This window comes from Paroedura picta, chromosome 1, assembly GCF_049243985.1.
Source record: "Paroedura picta isolate Pp20150507F chromosome 1, Ppicta_v3.0, whole genome shotgun sequence".
NCBI classification, from domain to species: Eukaryota; Metazoa; Chordata; class Lepidosauria; order Squamata; family Gekkonidae; genus Paroedura; species Paroedura picta.
Genome location: NC_135369.1, coordinates 158,884,980 through 158,903,653, shown reverse-complemented (window position 1 = coordinate 158,903,653; position 18,674 = coordinate 158,884,980). Strand labels below are relative to the sequence as shown.

At 42.3% G+C, this 18,674-nt stretch overlaps 1 protein-coding gene across 5 annotated transcripts in view; it reads right to left on the bottom strand.

Annotated features, from left to right (window-relative positions):
* The window catches only part of DCDC2C (doublecortin domain containing 2C), a 63,506-nt gene that overhangs the window by 30,633 nt on the left and 14,199 nt on the right, over window positions 1-18,674 (bottom strand). For 4 of the 5 annotated variants that reach the window (XR_013234318.1, XM_077353337.1, XM_077353254.1 and 1 more), the window contains 5 exons: window positions 15,909-15,957; window positions 9,929-10,030; window positions 6,733-6,789; window positions 2,668-2,779; window positions 1,054-1,154 (listed from right to left, as the gene is read on the bottom strand). Coding sequence is in view for 4 of the 5 variants with exons in the window: in XM_077353337.1 (XP_077209452.1) it covers window positions 1,054-1,154; window positions 2,668-2,779; window positions 6,733-6,789; window positions 9,929-10,030; window positions 15,909-15,957 (421 nt within the window). In the remaining variant the exon portion in view is untranslated. The remainder of the gene's footprint in view (window positions 1-1,053; window positions 1,155-2,667; window positions 2,780-6,732; window positions 6,790-9,928; window positions 10,031-15,908; window positions 15,958-18,674) is intronic. The other variant, XM_077353550.1, reaches the window with a different exon arrangement.

Below are 18,674 nucleotides of genomic sequence, written 5' to 3'. Positions count from 1 at the left end.
CTTGGTGTAGTGGTTAGGAGTGCGGACTTCTAATCTGGCAAGCTGGGTTCGATTCTGCACTCCCCCACATGCTGGCAGCTGGGTTCATCACAGGCACTGATAAAGCTGTTCTGACTAAGCAGTAATATCAGGCCTCTCTCAGCCTCACCCACCTCACAGGGTGTCTGTTGTGGGGAGAGGAAAGGGAAATGTAAGCTTTGAGACTCCTTCCAGTAGAGAAAAGTGGCATATAAGAACCAACTCTTCTTCCATCTTCCCCTCCCCACACATCCCATGACAACAAAGTGCTTGCAGGAGGTAAGCCCAGTGTTCTGGACACTCATCCATCCAGCCTCTGCCCTGCTCTGTGGTCTCTTTTCTGTCTCTTGTCTGCGCACTCTCCCCGGGCTCCTGGCCATTAGAAAAAGGTGGAAAAGAGTGAACAGCTGAGCTGTGTCCTTGTCCTGCTGCTCTCGCTGGCCTTGTGGCGAGCAGCGGAGGCTGGGAAAAGCCACGCTCCGTGCTGGCCCCGCCATTCTCAACACCCTCCTGTCACCGGGGGAGGGAACAGAGGAGCAGGTATGCTCCACACTGGCCCCGCAGCTCTCGCTGGCCTCTTGGCCAGCAGCAGAGGCCTCTTGGCCAGCAGCACTGCTCTTGATGCCCTCCTGCCCACTAGGGCAGGAAGTGGGAGCTAGAGTAGGGGCATTTCACCCCAGCCACTTTTGCTGATCTCCTGGACAGTGGCAGAGGCAGGGAAAGGGTGACCGGGCTCACTGTATTGCTCTAGCCAGCCTCCTGCAGGACAGGAGAGCTGAAGGGGTCTTCAGGGCCCCCTGCCTGTTTTTAAGATGGGCTTTGCCACTAGTCTTCTAATAAAAGAGGTAAGGTCTCCATAGGATCTATATTTTGGAGCAAAGAATGATTTCTAATTTCAGAAACATGACTGCATTTAAAGGTCTTGTGATACAGAGTGATTCCGCCAGCTGTGTCAAAGAGTTGCATGCAACTCCGGAGCCAATGAGTATCACTGATCTACACAAACAAATCAGGAACCAAAACTACTTTAATTACCTGGTCAACAGGAACGTCCACTTTCACGTCTTTGTCTTCTGGAATCTCTTTAGCCTCTTCTGTTTCTTTTTGTTTTTCTACAGCTTTAAAAACACTATGCCCTAAAATGAAAGGGATATCAATTTTTAAAAAAAACAGTTAATATCTAACACTGTAAAAAACACTAGTGCACATAATAAATGCTATAGATACATTCAGGCATAACTGAGAAGCTGTGTCTCCTGTAGATAATCATCTGTATATCATTTTAAATTATATACAATAAAAAGTCAATTTAATAACTCCAATTAGGATTCTCAATAAAAAGTTAAATCAATCAAATGCAGTCCTAAATTAAACTCTCTTTGACTGCCTCCTTAAGATCCACAGTGAGAGGGCCAATCACACCTGGAAAGTTTTTCCATACTTGTGGGGCTGCCACTGAAAAGGCCCTCTCTCATGTGCCCTCTGGCTGGGCCTCTCCTCCAGGGTGTAAACTGCACAGAGCTTTTATTCCAACCCCAGGTTGATTCAATCCCTACCATCAGAATGCAATTTTCATTTTGATGTGGGGCGATTTAAATTTTCCTTCTGCAGCAAGAAGGATTGATCTGGAGTGACCCTACCTTTATTGTGCAATATCTTAGAGTGCTTTTAATGCTCAATATATTTTAAAATCGCATTGTTTTGAAGCTGGGCTCTCCTCCGTGGTAGAGAACCCATGATAGGCCACAGGTGGTCATGCAACAAACTTGCCTTAAAGGAGAGGCCCCTAATTTCTCTCAACTTCTGTCGGTCTTGGATATTTTTCTGCCTTCTTCGATCCTCTCCCCCCCCCCCCTTCAAGAAAAGAAAGGATTTTTTCCTCCCTCCTCTGACTTCTTGGATCCTCTCTTCCCCCTTCAAGAAAACAGAGTCTCCATTTGCCTCCCCCCTCCTCTTCTGCGCCTCCCTAACCACGTGCAGAACACTTTCCTGTTTCAATGGGGGGGGGGGGGGGAGAGGAAGACCCGAGTTCAAAGCGATCTGGATTCAACAGGATTGACAATGGAATAAACAATTTAAATGCAGACTCTGCCCAGGTTTCAATTCAGTCTTAATTCCCAGACAGTAACATATGGACAGTAACATACAAACTTGGCCATGCTGACTAGTCCCCTGCTAAAGTCAACTTCTCATGTCACTATGATTACACGAATCAGAATCTACAGTTTCCCCTGCCCCTTATAGCTGCATGACAAGCAGGAAGAACTGATTGACAGGATGAATGTACAAACATTTCTGACCTAAGCGATAAATTGAATGAATGAATAATAACTATAGTATAGAAAAAAGGAACAAAACACGAGAATAAATAAGAGCCAATACAAACTGACTATGATGTAGTGCAAGAATTAGAGTTCCACACTAGGATCTGGAAGACCCAGGTATTAATCCCTGCTCTACCATGGAAGCATGCTGGGTGACCTTGGGCTGGTCCCACCATCTCAGCATAACCTACTCACAGGATTGTTGGAGGAACAGATAACAATGTCAGCTACTCTGGATACTAATTGGGGAGAAAGGCAGGGCATAAACAAAGTAAAATACATATGACTATAGTCCTTATGTACCAGTTACAGTATTTCATGTTACCATCATCGGAAGACAGTTCTTTAGGAGCCCTTTCAGGACTTGCCTTCTTGGATCTTGCGTAATATGCTGATTGCCTATTTCCTTCTTCCTTCTTTGGTTTTTCTTTCGGAGACTGCACGAAACACAAGAACATCCAAATGATGGGCCTATTTCTTTAAATTATTGCAGTTACTGATTCATAAAATAATATTGCTATGAACTATCAGGAACTGACAGAGGTCCCATGGATTTCTGTCAAGGCTTTCATGTCAACTATCACAGTCACACAGCTCAGAAAGCCCACAACACCCAGTCATACGGGTATTTGCCCCAGCTCAGATGCTACTGGAAAGCAGGGCTTTTCCCACTTCTTCACTGTATTGTGCTGTTGCATTGCATCTCCTGATGTTCTCCATCTTTCTCAGACCTGCGTTGAGGAAAACGTTTCAAGGAAGATGGCAGTAAAACTGGAGAGCATGCATGTAGACAGGAAAGTCTGGATCTTCCCACTGCTGTTCATACCAGTACCATTTCCTTGTCCGAGTCCACTGCAACCAGAGGCCTTTTTTGTTTTTCTTTTTAAAACTGGTAATTGACATATAAGGCAGGGGTCCTCAACCCCCGGTCCGCGACCCGGTACCGGGCCGCAAAGGCCATTGTACCGGGCCGCCAGCGGCCTCGCCTGCCTCCCCCCTGCAGCAAGAGGGGGGGGAAAGAGGCCGGCGCGGCAGCGACGCTAACGTGCGGAACTGCCGCGCATGCGCGTTTGCGACCCCTGGTGGTCAAAACGCGCATACTCTGCGCATGCGTGTTAGCGCCACCTGGTGGCCAAAATGCGCAAGCGCAGCAGTTCCGCGCGTGCGCGTTTTTGAGCAACTGCGGCAGTCAGGCCGCTGGCTCTCCCCCACCCCCGGAGGCGGTCCCCGACCAGATGAAGGTTGGGGACCGCTGATATAAGGCATAATATTTTCTATCACTCTGTTAGCTTCTCAGAATTCCTACTTTTTATTGTCTTTTTTAAAAAGTAAATCTGTAGCCCTTCTCACTGTGGAGTCACAGAGGAAAACGCATATCTGCACAAGAATGGGACGGGATACTTTTAAAAATGAAAGCCAAGAATTCAGGCAAACTGTTATTATATTATGGCCCGGTACTTTTTAACATATTTATTAATGATCTAGATGAGGGGGTGGAGGGACTACTCATCAAGTTTGCAGATGACACCAAATTGGGAGGACTGGCAAATACTCCGGAAGATAGAGACAGAGTTCAACGAGATCTGGACACAATGGAAAAATGGGCAAATGAGAACAAGATGTAATTTAATAAAGATAAGTGTAAAGTTCTGCATCTGGGTCAGAAAAATGAAAAGCATGCCTACTTGATGGGGGATGCGCTTCTAGGTAACACTGTGTGTGAACGAGACCTTGGGGTACTTGTGGATTGCAAACTAAACATGAGCAGGCAGTGTGATGCAGCGTTAAAAAAGGCAAATGCCATTTTGGGCTGTATCAATAGGGGCATCACATCAAAATCACAAGATGTCATAGTCCCATTGTATACGGCACTGGTCAGACCACACCTGGAGTACTGTGTGCAGTTCTGGAGGCCTCACTTCAAGAAGGACGTAGATAAAATTGAAAGGGTACAGAGGAGAGCGACGAAGATGATCTGGGGCCAAGGGACCAAGCTCTATGAAGATAGGTTGAGGGACTTGGGAATGTTCAGCCTGGAGAAAAGGAGGTTGAGAGGGGACTTGATATCCCTCTTTAAGTATTTGAAAGGTTGTCACTTGGAGGAGGGCAGGATGCTGTTTCTGTTGGCTGCAGAGGAGAGGACACGCAGTAATGGGTTAAAACTTCATGTGCAACGATATAGGCTAGATATCAGGAAAAAAATTTTCACAGTCAGAGTAGTTCAGCAGTGGAATAGGCTGCCTAAGGAGGTGGTGAGCTCCCCCTTACTGGCAGTCTTCAAGCAAAGGTTGGATACACACTTTTCTTGGATGCTTTAGGATGCTTAGGGCTAATCCTGCGTTGAGCAGGGGGTTGGACTAGATGGCCTGTATGGCCCCTTCCAACTCTATGATTCTATGATTCTATTATTTCAGTGTAACAATATGGCCATGGCTGTTTTTTTGTTGTTTTTAAACCCTATGATTTCAGGATGGAAGTCAGAATTGCCACCCCAGGAGGCCGGAGAAGGGAAAGCCTGCTACATGGAAGCTCCACTGTGGCCTATTATGCACGGCCGGTGAAACGGCGGCATGGAGAACGCGGAGGAGGAAGAAGCGAAGCAAACCGCAAATGCACGGGACGGAACGCAATGGTGGCAAAACCCAGAGCAGCCAATTATGCATGCCGCCAATCCGGAGCCACTTCTGGTTGCGCTCTGGTAGCCCAGGAAGCTCCACTTTCTTCTGCATTTCGCTAACGCAGCTTTTTCGGCGGCATACATTGACTCTGCGCCTGGTTGCCACCTGCAGCGTGCAGAATTAGTGATTTTAGCCACCACCATTCCACCCCGAATGCAGACCTTCCACTCCGTGCATAATAGGCCTGTGCTGTGTTATACCAACAGCAGCAATAGGGAAAGCACAGAAGCCCACTCCCATGTAGAAAACAACAGAGTTCTCTTTAATACTTATTTTTCTACATATTTTAAACTTTCATTCCCATTGCTAGGCACTCATGCTAATGTTGACACTTTTTTCCAGCATCCAAAACCTGAGCCAATAACTTCAGACATAATACTGCTGTCTGCTTAATTATCATTAAAAGTAGTCCGAAGTAGTGCATCTCTCTCCCTTCTCCCTTCCAGACCATAAACCCCAAGTGCCAGTTTTAACTTTAATTAAGTGTTACTTCAGTAATAACTTTAACTGTCGTTGACTCTAACAACCATTCTTGCTTTAGCACAATTTGAATTAACTAACAGCCCCAACATAAACTAAAGACAAGTTTCAGATCCTGGTCTAATCTTGTTTAGCATCCTGGGCTTTTCTATAGTGGTCGGCATTCTCAGGTTTGCTTTGTATTGGTCTCCAGAAGTTGACATCGAATTTGCACCTGGCTCTATGCACATGTTGTCTCTGAATGGCAGTAATGAGAACTGGTTTTGTTTCATGCCGTTCACATTTACTTCAGAGGCATGGGCGCCTGTGGTTTCCAGTGAGGGGTGGGCGGCCCCTGCTAATTCTTTTATTTATTTTTTGGCACATGAATGGCAACATTTCTATGTATTAACACAATAAAAATGTCAAACCCCAGGAGCAGAACTTGCCTCTCCAATGGGGGGGGGGGGGAAATTCCCTCTCCTCACACACATTGGACTCCTCGGAGGCTTCTGCTTGCAGGCTCCCCGGGAGCAGAACTTGCCTCTCCAAGGGGGGGGGGAGAATAGACCCTCTCTGGGCTCCTCAGAGGCTTCCGCTTGCAGATGCTCCGGGAGCAGAATTTGCCTCTCCAATTGGGGGGGGGGGGGGGGGAGAGAAAGAACAGACAAAAAACTTTAACTTTCTGGAACATTTCCAGAGCTTGTGCTATTGTTATTGCAAATGCACGTCTTAATGCAATAATCTTGAAAAGTTAAAAGAACATTATGGAGGAGAAGGAGAGAGAGACGGGAGGAGAGGCGGATTATTGGTTGAAGTTGACAGGCCATCACTTGTGGCGGGCAATGGAGGGGGAAGCAGATTCGATCTAGTTCTTCCTCATTGAATAAATGTGAATTCCCTCCTGGGAAGGGGGAAATTGCTTTTTAGCAGAATTCACAGGCTGTGCAGCACAGGGAGTACCTTGGAATCAGCACCTGAACAGCAAGATTTTTGAGAGGAACTGAAGAAATTCCGCAGAGCTAGATGTGCAGTGCTGCGATGTTCTTATTCACTGCAGAAACTCTGAATTTTGTTTGGCTGGACATACTCAGATCAAGACTTCTGGGCTAGGAATCCAGAATGTTACATCCACTTAAGCTCGGGGACCCAGACCTCCAGACACTCTGGGCCAATGGGGATTTCGCTGGCTTCTTCCACCCTAGCCCAAGTACCCCCCCCCCCCAGCATGTTGTCAATAGGAAGTTGGATACCTGAACAGGAGAGTGGCAGGGAGATGCCTTGGAACGGCTGGTGTAGGTGTCTGGTCTCTAAAGGAACAGAAAACAGGTCATTGTGAGAGTGCACAAGAGGGATGCCAAACGTTTTATTTTTAGTCATTATTATGAATGATGGGGCACAGTGAGAGCAAGCAGCCATGAACAAGAGTTCAACTAAGAAGGGGAACAAAGGGGCCAAAAGAGAAGAAGCAGACCACTGGATACTGGGGCCTGAAGGGAGCTTTGATTGTCAAAAGAGCTACAGGCCCTGCTGGAATTGTCAGCTTTCCGCAGGGCCTGTAAGATAGAGCTCTTCCACCAGGCATATGGTTGAGGCCATGGTGAGTCCCGGCGTTTCCATCAGTGGATTCCTCCACACTGGTACATCTGGACCTTTGCTCCCAACGAAGAAGAGCTCTGGCCCTCTATAGTTGGACAGAGGGAGAGGGTTGGGGGGGGGGGTTAGAACTATGTATAGCCATCTTTTAATGCTTAGGGTTAATGTCAATTTTAATGGGTTTTAATGGGGTCATACTGGTTTTTATTGTTTTACTGAAAAAGTGCAGTTGGTTCTTATATGCTGCTTTTGTCTACCTGGAGGAGTCTCAAAGCGGCTTACAGTCACCTTCCCTTTCCTCTCCCCACAACAGACAACCTGTGAGGGAGGTGAGGCTGAGAGACAGTCTGAGGAAGGTGAGAACGAAATGACGTATCTCCCTGGATCAAAAGGGAGAGTCGTCTGAAGAACTACATCTCTCTCCCCTCTCCCTTCCCAATTATAAACCCCAAGTACAAGTTTTAATTTCAATTAAGTGTTAATTCAGTAATATCTTTAACTGTGGTTGACTGTAGCAAGCATTCTTGCTTTACCACCGCCCCACATAAACTAAATGCAAGTTTTCAATCCTGTTTAGCATTCTGTATTTTGTTCCACTGGGCATGCTCAGATCAAGCCTTCGAAGCTAGGAATCCAGGGTTTTACATCCGTTTAGGCTCAGGGACACAGAACTCCAGACACTCTGGGCCAATGGAGATCTTGCTGGCTTCTACCACCCCAGCCCAAGTTATCCCCCTCCCTCAGCATGTTGTTAAAAGGAACTTAGATACCTGAACAGGAGGGTGACCGGGAGATGCCTTTGAACGGCTTGTGTCTGGTCTCTTTAAGGGAACAGAAAACAGGTTATTGGGAGTGTGCACAAGAGGGATGCCAAACATTTTCCTTTATTTTTAATCATTATTATGCATGATGGGGCACAGTGGAAGAAAGCAGCCATGAACAAGAGTTCAACTAAGGAGGGGAACAAAGGGGCCAAAACAGAAGAAGCAAACCACTGTTGCTGGAGTCTGAAGGAAGCTTTGATTCCCAAAAGGTTACAACCTAGGGGTGTGGGGGGGGTGCTCTTTAAGTTGCTATAGGACTCAAATCTAGCTGTAGGAGCAAAGAAGACAATCTGAGGAAGGTGGGAAGGAAATGGCCAGATAACCAAAGGCTCACAGCACTCAGAATAGGTCAGGGGTACCTCAAGGGGCTGCGTAGGGTTCTCTATACACCAAATGTGTTTAACCATAATACTTCCAAAATGCTAAGGATTTGGAGACTTCTGGTTGGGGAAGATGGCGAAGTAATGTCTCCACTTTGTCAGGGAAACAACACGGGAGGGTGTGGGGAATTCAGCTGGGAAGGGTCTCAGCTGATGTATCTTCCTGGATCAAAAGGGACAGGGCAAGATTAACCATTTGTTCTTTGTCTGACTAGCTCCTCATGAGTACATCACTGAGACAGAGGTCTCGATGATTTACCGGAGTTCTTTCTGAGTTATCTCCCTGGATCAAAAGGGAGAGTAGACTGAAGAACTGCATCTCTCTCTCCTCTCCCTTCTAGACTGTAAACCCCAAGTTTTAAATTCAATTCAATGTTACTCCAGCAATAATTTTAATTGCTCTTGACTCTAACAAGCATTCTTTTACCACAATTTTAATTATCTAACTGCCACATCATAAACTAAATACAAGTTTCAAATCCTGGTCTAATCCTGTTTAGCATTCTGAGTTTTGTTCCACTAGACATACTTAGATTAAGCCTTCAGAGCTAGGTGTTACATTCACTTAAGCTCGGGGACACAGACCTGTCCTCGGGGACACAGGCTGGGCCAATGGGGATCTTGCTGGCTTCTTCCATCCCAGCCCATACACAACCCCACCCTCAGCATGTTATCAATAGGAAGCTGGATAACTGAACAGGAGGGTGATAGGGAGATGCTTTTGAATTGTTGGTGTGGGTGTCCGGTCCCTAAAGTAACAGGAAAGAGGTCATTGGGAGAGTGCACAAGACGGATGCCAAACATTTTATTTTATTTTTAATCATCATTATGCTTGATGGGGCATAGTAAAAGCAAGCAGCCATGAGTTCAACTAAAGAGGAGAACAAAGGGGCCAAAAGAGAAGAAGCAGACCACTGGTTGCTGGAGCCTGAAGACAGCTTTGACTCTCAAAAGGTTGGGGGGGGGGTTGCTCTCTAAGTTGCTAGAGGCTGAAGGAGCAAAGAAGACAGTCTGAGGAAGGTGAGAAGTGGCCAAACAACACAGCACTCAGAATAGGCCAGGGATACCACAAGGAGCTGATTAGGGTTGTTTATATAGCCACACATGTGTAATAATTCCAAAAAGCTGAGTTTTTGGACTTCTGCGTGTGGAAGATGGTGAACTAATGTGTCTGCTGAGTCAGGGAAACACGGGGGGGGGGGGGATAGAATTCAGCTGGGAAAGGCCTCAGCTAATGACTCTCCCTGGATCAAAAGGGAGAGGTAAGATTAGCCATTTGTTCTTCGTTTGGTTACTTCCTCATGAGTACATCACTAAGACAGAGGTCTCGATGATTTACGAGAGTTCTGAGCTGGCTGAAAGACGGGACTGCAAACTTGCTCAGACTTCTCATGGTGCTGAAGTTTGACCTAAACCCCACTTCTTATCTTCAAAGAAATTACATTAATTCTGTTGACAAGTGGAGTTCTTCTCAGTGACGAAGAATTTAAAAATCATTACTTACAGTGACATCTCAAAATTAAATCAAACATCTCAAAATTAAAGGAGAACTTAAATACTCAGTTTAATAGACTTTACAAAAGCCTTGGTTTATCAATGGCATTTGAGTAAGTTTCAATGGATAAGGTGTTTCTACTGTTGCCTCTTACCTTTGGTGACTCAGCAGTTTGAAGCTGTGGAGATTTATAAATAGACTTGAACATGGAATCTTCGCTCTGTTTACAGAAATGAGTTCCTTGCATAGGCTCAGTCTACAAAACAAAAGCAAATTACCTTTCAGTTTTTCCTTTTGTGGTATAAGATAGACATCTACTGGTAAAAAAAAATATTGTAGCTAAAATTGAATTTGTACTTTATTTAAAGTCTAATTTAACGATGAGTACAAGAAAATATGGTGGTTTCTTTGATTTATATGTGGAAAAGCACCAGAAAAAACTGTTAGTCCTGAACTTTCAGAAATTATTTAATGAATTTGAAAAGAAAATGGATTTAAAATGTGAACAATACAAGGCAACAACAAGGTTTTTACAGCGAATAGAACTATTCAAAAATATTTTATAAATATTATTCTAATTTGTATAAAAGGTATGATGCACCATTAATAAAAATAAATACCCTAGTAAAAACATACCTAAGATTATGGCCTATAACAATGAGGAGTAGGAAGCTATAAAAAAATTAATCCATAAAAACTGCAGGACCAGATGGTTTATCAGGATTGTATTACAAATGTTTTGAAGATGAACTTTTCAACCATTACAGAGTATAATGAATTTTATTCTACAGAGTGGAAAATACCAAACACATGGAAAGAGGCTAATATAATGTTCATATACAGAGGGATAAGACCCGAGTTTGACAAGAAATTAGTGATATAATTATTGAATAATGATAATAAGCTGTTCAAAATGATCTTAGCGGAAAAGCTGAAATAATTTTGCAAGTTTATTCATGAAGATCAAAGTGGTTTTTCTACCTAGAGGACAGCCAAAAGACAATGTTAGAACAATTCTTGATATTTTGGAGTAGCTAGAAAAACATAATGAAAAACAAGAATCGTCAATTTTCTTAGACACAGAGAAAATATTTGATGTTCTGAATTAGACTTTTTTGTATCAGATTTTAAAAGAAATGAATTTTTGCGATATTTTCCTAAAATGGGTGAAATCAATTTATACATCATGGAAAATGCAAATAATTGTAAATGGTGAAAAAAGAAATCGTATTTTGGATTAAAACATTCAATTTAATCACAGTTATTTTTCCCAACAAAAGCAGCTTCAATTTATCACATCTTTCCAGATCTTTTTTGACCTTTCCATATCTTGACATATTTTTTTGAAATAACATACAGTTCATATTTGTCAACATTATGCCCAGATATTTCTATACCACCTGAGATACAAAAGAGGAATGGAAAAGGTTTCCCATTGTCTCCTTTCTTGATTTTTTTTTTTAGCTCTCGAATATTTGAACACAGATATAAGACACTGTGATAGGATTGGAGGTGTTAAAATTTTTAAAGGATATATAAGAAGAGCTTTTGCAAAATATCTGGTTTTGACTTTGGAAGACCCTTTAAAGGGAATTGAGGCATAAATGACTAAATTGAAGGAATGTGTTTCAGTAGGAGGATTTAAAATTAAGAAACAGAAAACAAACATGCTAAAATATGAATATACAAGGGCAAACAAACTTGATGAAAAGAACTGGTGTTGAGATTGAAAAGAAGGTGAAATATCTGGGCATAATGTTGACAAATATGAACTGTATGTTTTCAAAAAAATATGTCAAGATATGGAAAGAAGTCAAAAAAGATCTGGAAAGATGTGATAAATTGAAGCTGCTTTTGTTGGGAAAAATAACTGTGATTAAATTGAATGTTTTAATCCAAAATACGATTTCTTTTTTCCTGCATCTGATGTGCCATTTAAACGATGGCAAAAAGATAGATCTAAATTTATTTGGCAAGAGAAAAAAACTCACATTAAATATAAGGTATTACAAGAGGGTTGGGTTTACCAAACCTTGAAATCATATTTTGCCACATGTTGTCTTGTATGGATGAAAGAATGGTTATTGTGGATTTCAGTACAAGAAACTTTTTATAGATGTGAAATGTTAAAGTGGCCACTAAACTAGATATACTGGAATTCTTTCACAGGGAATGTAAAATGAAAACAGATGAAGATTGAATAAGAAAAGATAAAAATTTGTATTGTTTTAAAGAAATTAAGATTATGTTTGAGATTGAATTATGTCCAAATAATGAACATGTTATTGCAATGTATAAGCTTGTGTTGAAATATGTAACAGAAGATGAACAAGTAAAATATAATGCATGATAAAATGGGTTAAGAATTTTGGGTATAACGTATGAATGGAAAAATGGGAAAGAATGAGGTTGAAGAGTCTTAAAATTTACATTAAGTTCTGATGTATCGGTGGTATACAACTCCAGATAAACTAGGTAAGATGTAGAAAAATACTTTGAAAAAGTGCTGAAAATGTGAACATGAAGAGACATTCTACCACATGTAAAATGTAACGAAGTAAAAAAATAGATACAAATTAATGCAAAAGATTTTAAAGATTAATCTACAAATGAGACCAGAAGCTTTTCTTTTGGATTGATAAACAATTTGAAATTAACCATGGAAATGTATTTCTATGTATGATAACACCAGCAAGACTATTACATGTTCAAAACTGAAACACTTTGAGAATACTTATGGTAGAGGATTGGACATCAGAAATGTTGGAATTTGCAGAGATGGTTTGCTTAGGAATAAAAGACAATAACTTCATTAACTGATAACTGGAAATTCCCTATTTACTTTTTGCATGAAAGGGAAAAATGATTTGATGATCTGTGGGCTTGATGATTAAGAGAATAAAAAATATTTTTCTTAGCTTAGATTTTATGAGAATAGAGTGATTAAGAGACATTTTAAAATATCTTTAACCGCTCCTGCAGAGCGGATTAAATAAAGCCCTAAGGGCTGTGTGGGCGGAGAAAGGGTGGGGCCTGTCCGTGATAAAAACTTGCCACTTGGCCCGCCCTCGACTCACTGCCCACATACTTCGCCGCCGCCAAAGGAGCAGGCCCGCCGCCTCGAAGGCGCGGCGGCCCTGCTCCTCTCCCGCCCACAAACCACTGCCCTTACCAGGGGAGAAGGAGCCCACGAAAGGGACAAAGTCCTGCTCCTTCCTACCCGCCCAGCCACGCGCCTCGCCGTCGGCCCTGAGCCACCCATCTGGACACTCACCACAGGCCTCCTCTGCAGCCTGCCCTCACCGCCCTCGCCTCTGCCACAGCGCCTGCCAGGAGCCGCCAGGCCATGCCAACAAAGGCCACGAGGACCCACACTGCCGCTGCAAGAACGGTGAGCCCCCCGCCCCACCCCCCACAACACCTACCCTCCCACTTCTCCAGCCCCACTAACGACACCGCTCGCCACCACTTTCCCCCCTCTAGACAACCCCCCCACCCAGTCCCATGCCTCGCCGCCGCTTTCCCCGCTCTAGACAACCCCCCCACCCAGTCCCATGCCTCGTCGACACAATCCCCCCTCTAGACAACCCCCCCACCCAGTCCCATGCCTCGCCGCTGCGATCCCCCGTCGCTGTCTATCCCACACAAACCGCTTGCGCCTCCCCACCCCCCCATATGCCCACCCAGCCTGCTTACCCTGCCGCTGGTCGCCCGCTTCCCCCATATGCCTGCTTGACTCTCGGGGACTTCCGACGCCCGCCCGCCTTGCACAGCCTCTCCGCGCCCCTCTTTGCCCCCGCTCACCATCGGACACGAAGGGAGCCCACTGTGGAGGTCTCACCATGCGCGACAGCCCTTAGGAGGGGTACGCTCTATACCACATACCTCTGTCTGTCGCCGTTGACCCTCCACCCCCCACCAGACTCAGCCGTGCCACCAAACTGCTCGCGCGCCCCCAACCTAGCGCCTCCCTATACCCTCCTTATACCCGACACGCACCCTGCCCACCCCGCCTCTGCTCTGCTCATTTTTACAAATGGGCTTTAATTCTAGTTTTCTTATAAATTTGTAATAATTTCAGAATAAGTAAGTTATCATCTTATAAATTTGGATCAATTGGTAATTGTATATGTTTTTGTCACTGAGAAACTTAAATGTGTTACTGTTCTTTTTAATCTTTTTATTCTTACAGTAAGGTAGTGTGGTTAAAGAGCAGTGGACTCTAATCTGGAGAAGCAGGTTGGATTCCCCACTAATTCACATGCAGCCATCTGGCGACCCTGGGCTAGTCATAGTTCTTTTAGCCCCACTTCTACTTCACAGGGTGACTGCTGTGAGGAGAGGAAGGGAAAGACATTTGTAAGCCACTTTGAGATTCTTTCAGGTAGTGAAAAGTGGAGTATATATATTTTAAAAACCTCTTCTCTTGTTTTCTTTTTCTGAACTTTTATCTTTTTGTCTTAATATTTTCAATATATATATTAAAATAGTGAAGGTTTTTGCTAGTGCCATCCCAGCTCATAGTGCATAAATTCAGTTTTCACTCTACCACTGTAGTTTTTGCTCCAATTGATTCTACAGGACTTTTGTGCACTTTGGGATTTGAGGAAAACCTGATTTCTTCTTGCAAAAGGAAGAAATCAATTACCAAAATTATTGTGGTATCTACAATCTGGCTAATGCTTATGGTACTTGTGTTGTACTTGCATATTTTCTACTACAGAAGGCAAAATTGGCTCCCAGTTGAATTCCAGATCTGGCTGAAGGTTTTGGTAATCACCATCAAGGCCATATGCTAGTGTATTTGAGAGACTATCTCCCTGCCTATACACCCCAAAGAGCCCCACACTCTGCCACCACCAACTGGCTAGTGATTCCTGGCCCCAAAGAAGCACGGCAGACCCAACCAGGGCCAGAGCCTTCTCAGTCCTGGACCCCCTCCCATTGGAACGAGCTCCCCAAAGAGATTAGGGCCCTTCCTGAACTAACACAATTCTGAAGGCCATGTAAAAGGGAGCTCCTCCACCAGGCATTTAGTTGAGACCAGCAAGCTCAACAACAGGTGGTTCCCCAAACACCCCCTCCATGATTTGACCCATGCTGACCTCTCCACGGGTTCATGTTAAAAGTTGAGAGTTGTTGTCACACTGTGAATCTGTTATAGTATTTTGTTATAATTTGTTATATTCAATTTTGGAACCACGGTTATGTTACTATATTTCTATGTATATTCATGATATTTTATGTAAACCACCCTGAGCCTAATGGAAGGGCCATATAGAAATTCAATAAATAAAAATAATTTAAAAAGCAGAAATCAATATTTGAAAAAAAATGTGACAGTAGATCCTTGGCAATATTCCATTTTCATGGAGATTTTACAAGAAAATGGTCTTTGCAAAAGCCAATTATTCAGTGCACTGGAAAAAAGGAACATATCTGCGCTAGGCAGGAATACGCTGTTTCCCTACTCTAGCCATTTTAAGTTCTCACAAAAATAAACTCAGAGATAATCTAAATATACAAATTATCCAAAGGGATAAATCACTATTTTTTCTTCTAGCTGCAGGGTCCAAGGCCTTGTCTCCAAATAATCCTTATCCTTCATTTTCATATTAAGAACTAAAAAGGAAAAGTATCATTTTTTATCGAATCGCTAATGTCAGTGGCTGGAATTCCAAGAGCTTCTTGGTCATGTCCTGTGGGACTCCTCAAGTTTTTCTTTAAAACGCTATTCCTTCTACAGCACCACAACCAGTTTGCAAAAGACCCCTCTGTTTGAGAAACTGTTTGCCTCATGACATACGGGCTAGGTCTCTGATAACCACAGGCTCAAAGTCCATTTGATTTCATAGGATAAGTTGTGTGATTCACTGGGCCCCTTTCACAACTTATTGTTGCCATCGCATTTGTGCAAAGATCAATTAACATGAACATCAGAACCTTGTGAGGCTTCAGACTGAGGTCCAGAGATTTTAATCTATTGTCTGCCTGAATTTTCCAGCTATTAAACACTTTTGATGCTGCTGCTGATGTAGACAGTTTAAAGGAGGAAGGGCAAAGTTTAGGTCTAACTACGTCTCATCAAGCTGAATAAAGATTATATTTTACCTAATTTTCAAATGTATTCTTACTTTTCTTTTCGGGGGCTTTGGAGATTCTGGAGTCCCCTCACGAAGATTCCTAAAATACAAGATAAAATTGAGGAATGGAAATATATAATGCAAACAGTATAAAACATATTGCCCCTCCCACTATCAATTGCACCCACAAAAGAAGAACAAAACCCACAATGCAGCAAAATTGAATCAAATTTTCATTGTTGAATATCAAACTGGATCAGAAATATCAAGATGTCCTATACTACATTTTGTTATGAGTTCTTACTGTTCTTAATTGTTCCCACTGTTAAAGTATTACATATTCTAATCAAAGTGTTACATTCAAGTTTCAATGTAAACCGTCCTGAGCAACAAAGGAGGACAATATATATAAATATAATAAAATAAATATTTAGTCTATTAAAGTTTTACAGATTTGAAATACACTAAATATTTCTAAAAGGCAATGTATTCTGACACTTCATTCAGTGCATACAATAAACATAAAACCAGTAGGATCCTCTCTCTTCTATGGAAGTTTGCTGACTGACCTTGGCCAGTTACATACCCTCAGCCTAACCTACCTCACAGAGTTGTTGTGAAGACAAAATGGCAGAGAGAACAATTAAAACTGCTCTGAGTCCCCATTATAGGAATTATATACTTTACATTATTTAATTAATTCAAGACCTCCTGGGGTTTACAGTACCCTGCTCTTAACAACTGGCAAGTGACCAGAAATGGGTGCATGGTCTTCTACCAATGCAATTCTAAATTCAGTAGCACCATTCTAAGATCGTGGACTCCAAAGGGCTGAGAAATGCGTAACTGTTTAGGACTACATGGTAAGACCGCTAGTTTACACCCTGTGGCATTTACACTTAATTTTCATTCTCCACATGTGTAAAAGCTGAAAAGGGGTGCCAAATTATCTGGTTTGTTCCTAAAGTCATAAATGCCCCTTGCTGCATAAATATTTGATGAGCATTTCAGTGCACTGTTAGCTGCTTATCCTCATTACATCTGGAAATGATCACACAATATTAGTAAAATCTGCTTATGAGACAAAAAGCTTCTGTTTTTAAAGTAGATAAGTCTGCTGAGAAGGAGATGTATTCCTAGAGAGTGAATGTGGAGCTGCTAATGTTTGGTCAAAAATTTTACAAAAATTCCACCCATGACATTTTTTTCTTAATACTGAAATATAAAGGAAATGTTTAAAAATATAAAAATAGGGTTATATTCAATTGCAATAATCATCACTATATTTTGCAGCTATGGGTCTAGTGCTAGACCTTTCAATCTTCTGTTCCGCTAGTTTTATTAAAACAGAAGGTGACTTATACACGCTATACTGTGCGACCAAATTTTGTGACAAGGAAACAAAAATTCTGATTTATAATGAATTATGCAAATTAAGAATATTTTATACCTTCGGTCAGGTATGGCATAATTCATGCTCCAGCTATAATTCAGATTTTGTTATGTATCCGAAAGTGACCTCTGTGTCAGACACAGCTAACTAAAGCAGACCCGCTGTCAAGAATTCTGATAGAAATTCTAAGCACCAAAGCAGGAAAAGGGACAGATAAGTTTTACATGTCTTCAAATAAGACCATTTTGCCATCTTCTCTCCAATCTCATCTTTATTCCACTTTTAAAGCAGAGTAGATTTAGCTGAAACAGAAAATAAGAGCCGGTAGAGCTATTCCGTACACATTCACAGGAGATAGGGAACACAATCCAACCATGGTGACGCAGGCTTCCTTGGAAGCTCAGTACTAATATATGACAGTTCCGATCATCAAAACTAGGTATTTCTAACACGATATAGAGTACAAAAAGCCAGCAACCATTATTTAAAGCAAACAGACAGAAACAAGGAATGGGTAACCTTTAGAGAGAGATCTATATCAAGATAATAACGCTTAATGAAAGTATGGGCAGAGTTCCAAGCAGTCAGCCACCTGATGTACCTCAGCTACAGAAATCTGATTTTTAAAAAAGGAGTCTGTGGCAGAAGCATTCTAATAAAATGATCTCACTGACCTTCAAGGATGGACATTTTGAGCTAAATCAGAGCAAATGGAAATGCATTAAAGTATGCACTAGGACAAGTGTTTCCTGAAAATGAGCTGCCCTTAGCTCTTAATGCCCATAAGTTAGAAGGAAATGAAGGAATTTGTAAGAGCGCACTAGTAAGATCTATGTTGTGACAAAAAGCCACAACCTTGGAAAATTAGACTGAGGGATGAATACACTAGGAGGATTTGTTCCATCAGTTTGGACAGTAGAAGAGAAACACAATTGTACAGCCTAGCTAAATAAACACTGAGAGAATACCAATAGATGGAGCAAGGAATGAATATCTGTTTGTAATATCAAATTTACTTTGGTCTTCATGAAGAAGGAAAATAGCCATCGGATAGCTTTAGTTTTCAGGTATGATGTACATAAAGGAGGATGGCGGAACAACAACATAAAATGAAGAGCATCTGGAAAATGAACTATTTCAACTCAGAATGGCCTGATTACATCAACTCAAGAACTGGGCAGAAGCTGTTTTGTACCGAGTCCTAACAAATATGATGAAATGACACCAACACATGATAGGAAACAGAAACAAAAGAAACATATTACAGGTGTAAAAACCTTATGAAAGGGAAACTGTTATTCTAATTCTTCCACAAAATGGTTCCTGTTGTATTGATGAGCCAAATATATATGTCACTGTTTACAGGTCACCTTGGGTCCCACTGAACAGATGTCCTGAGAATTCTATGCTGAAGCCAAATTCCC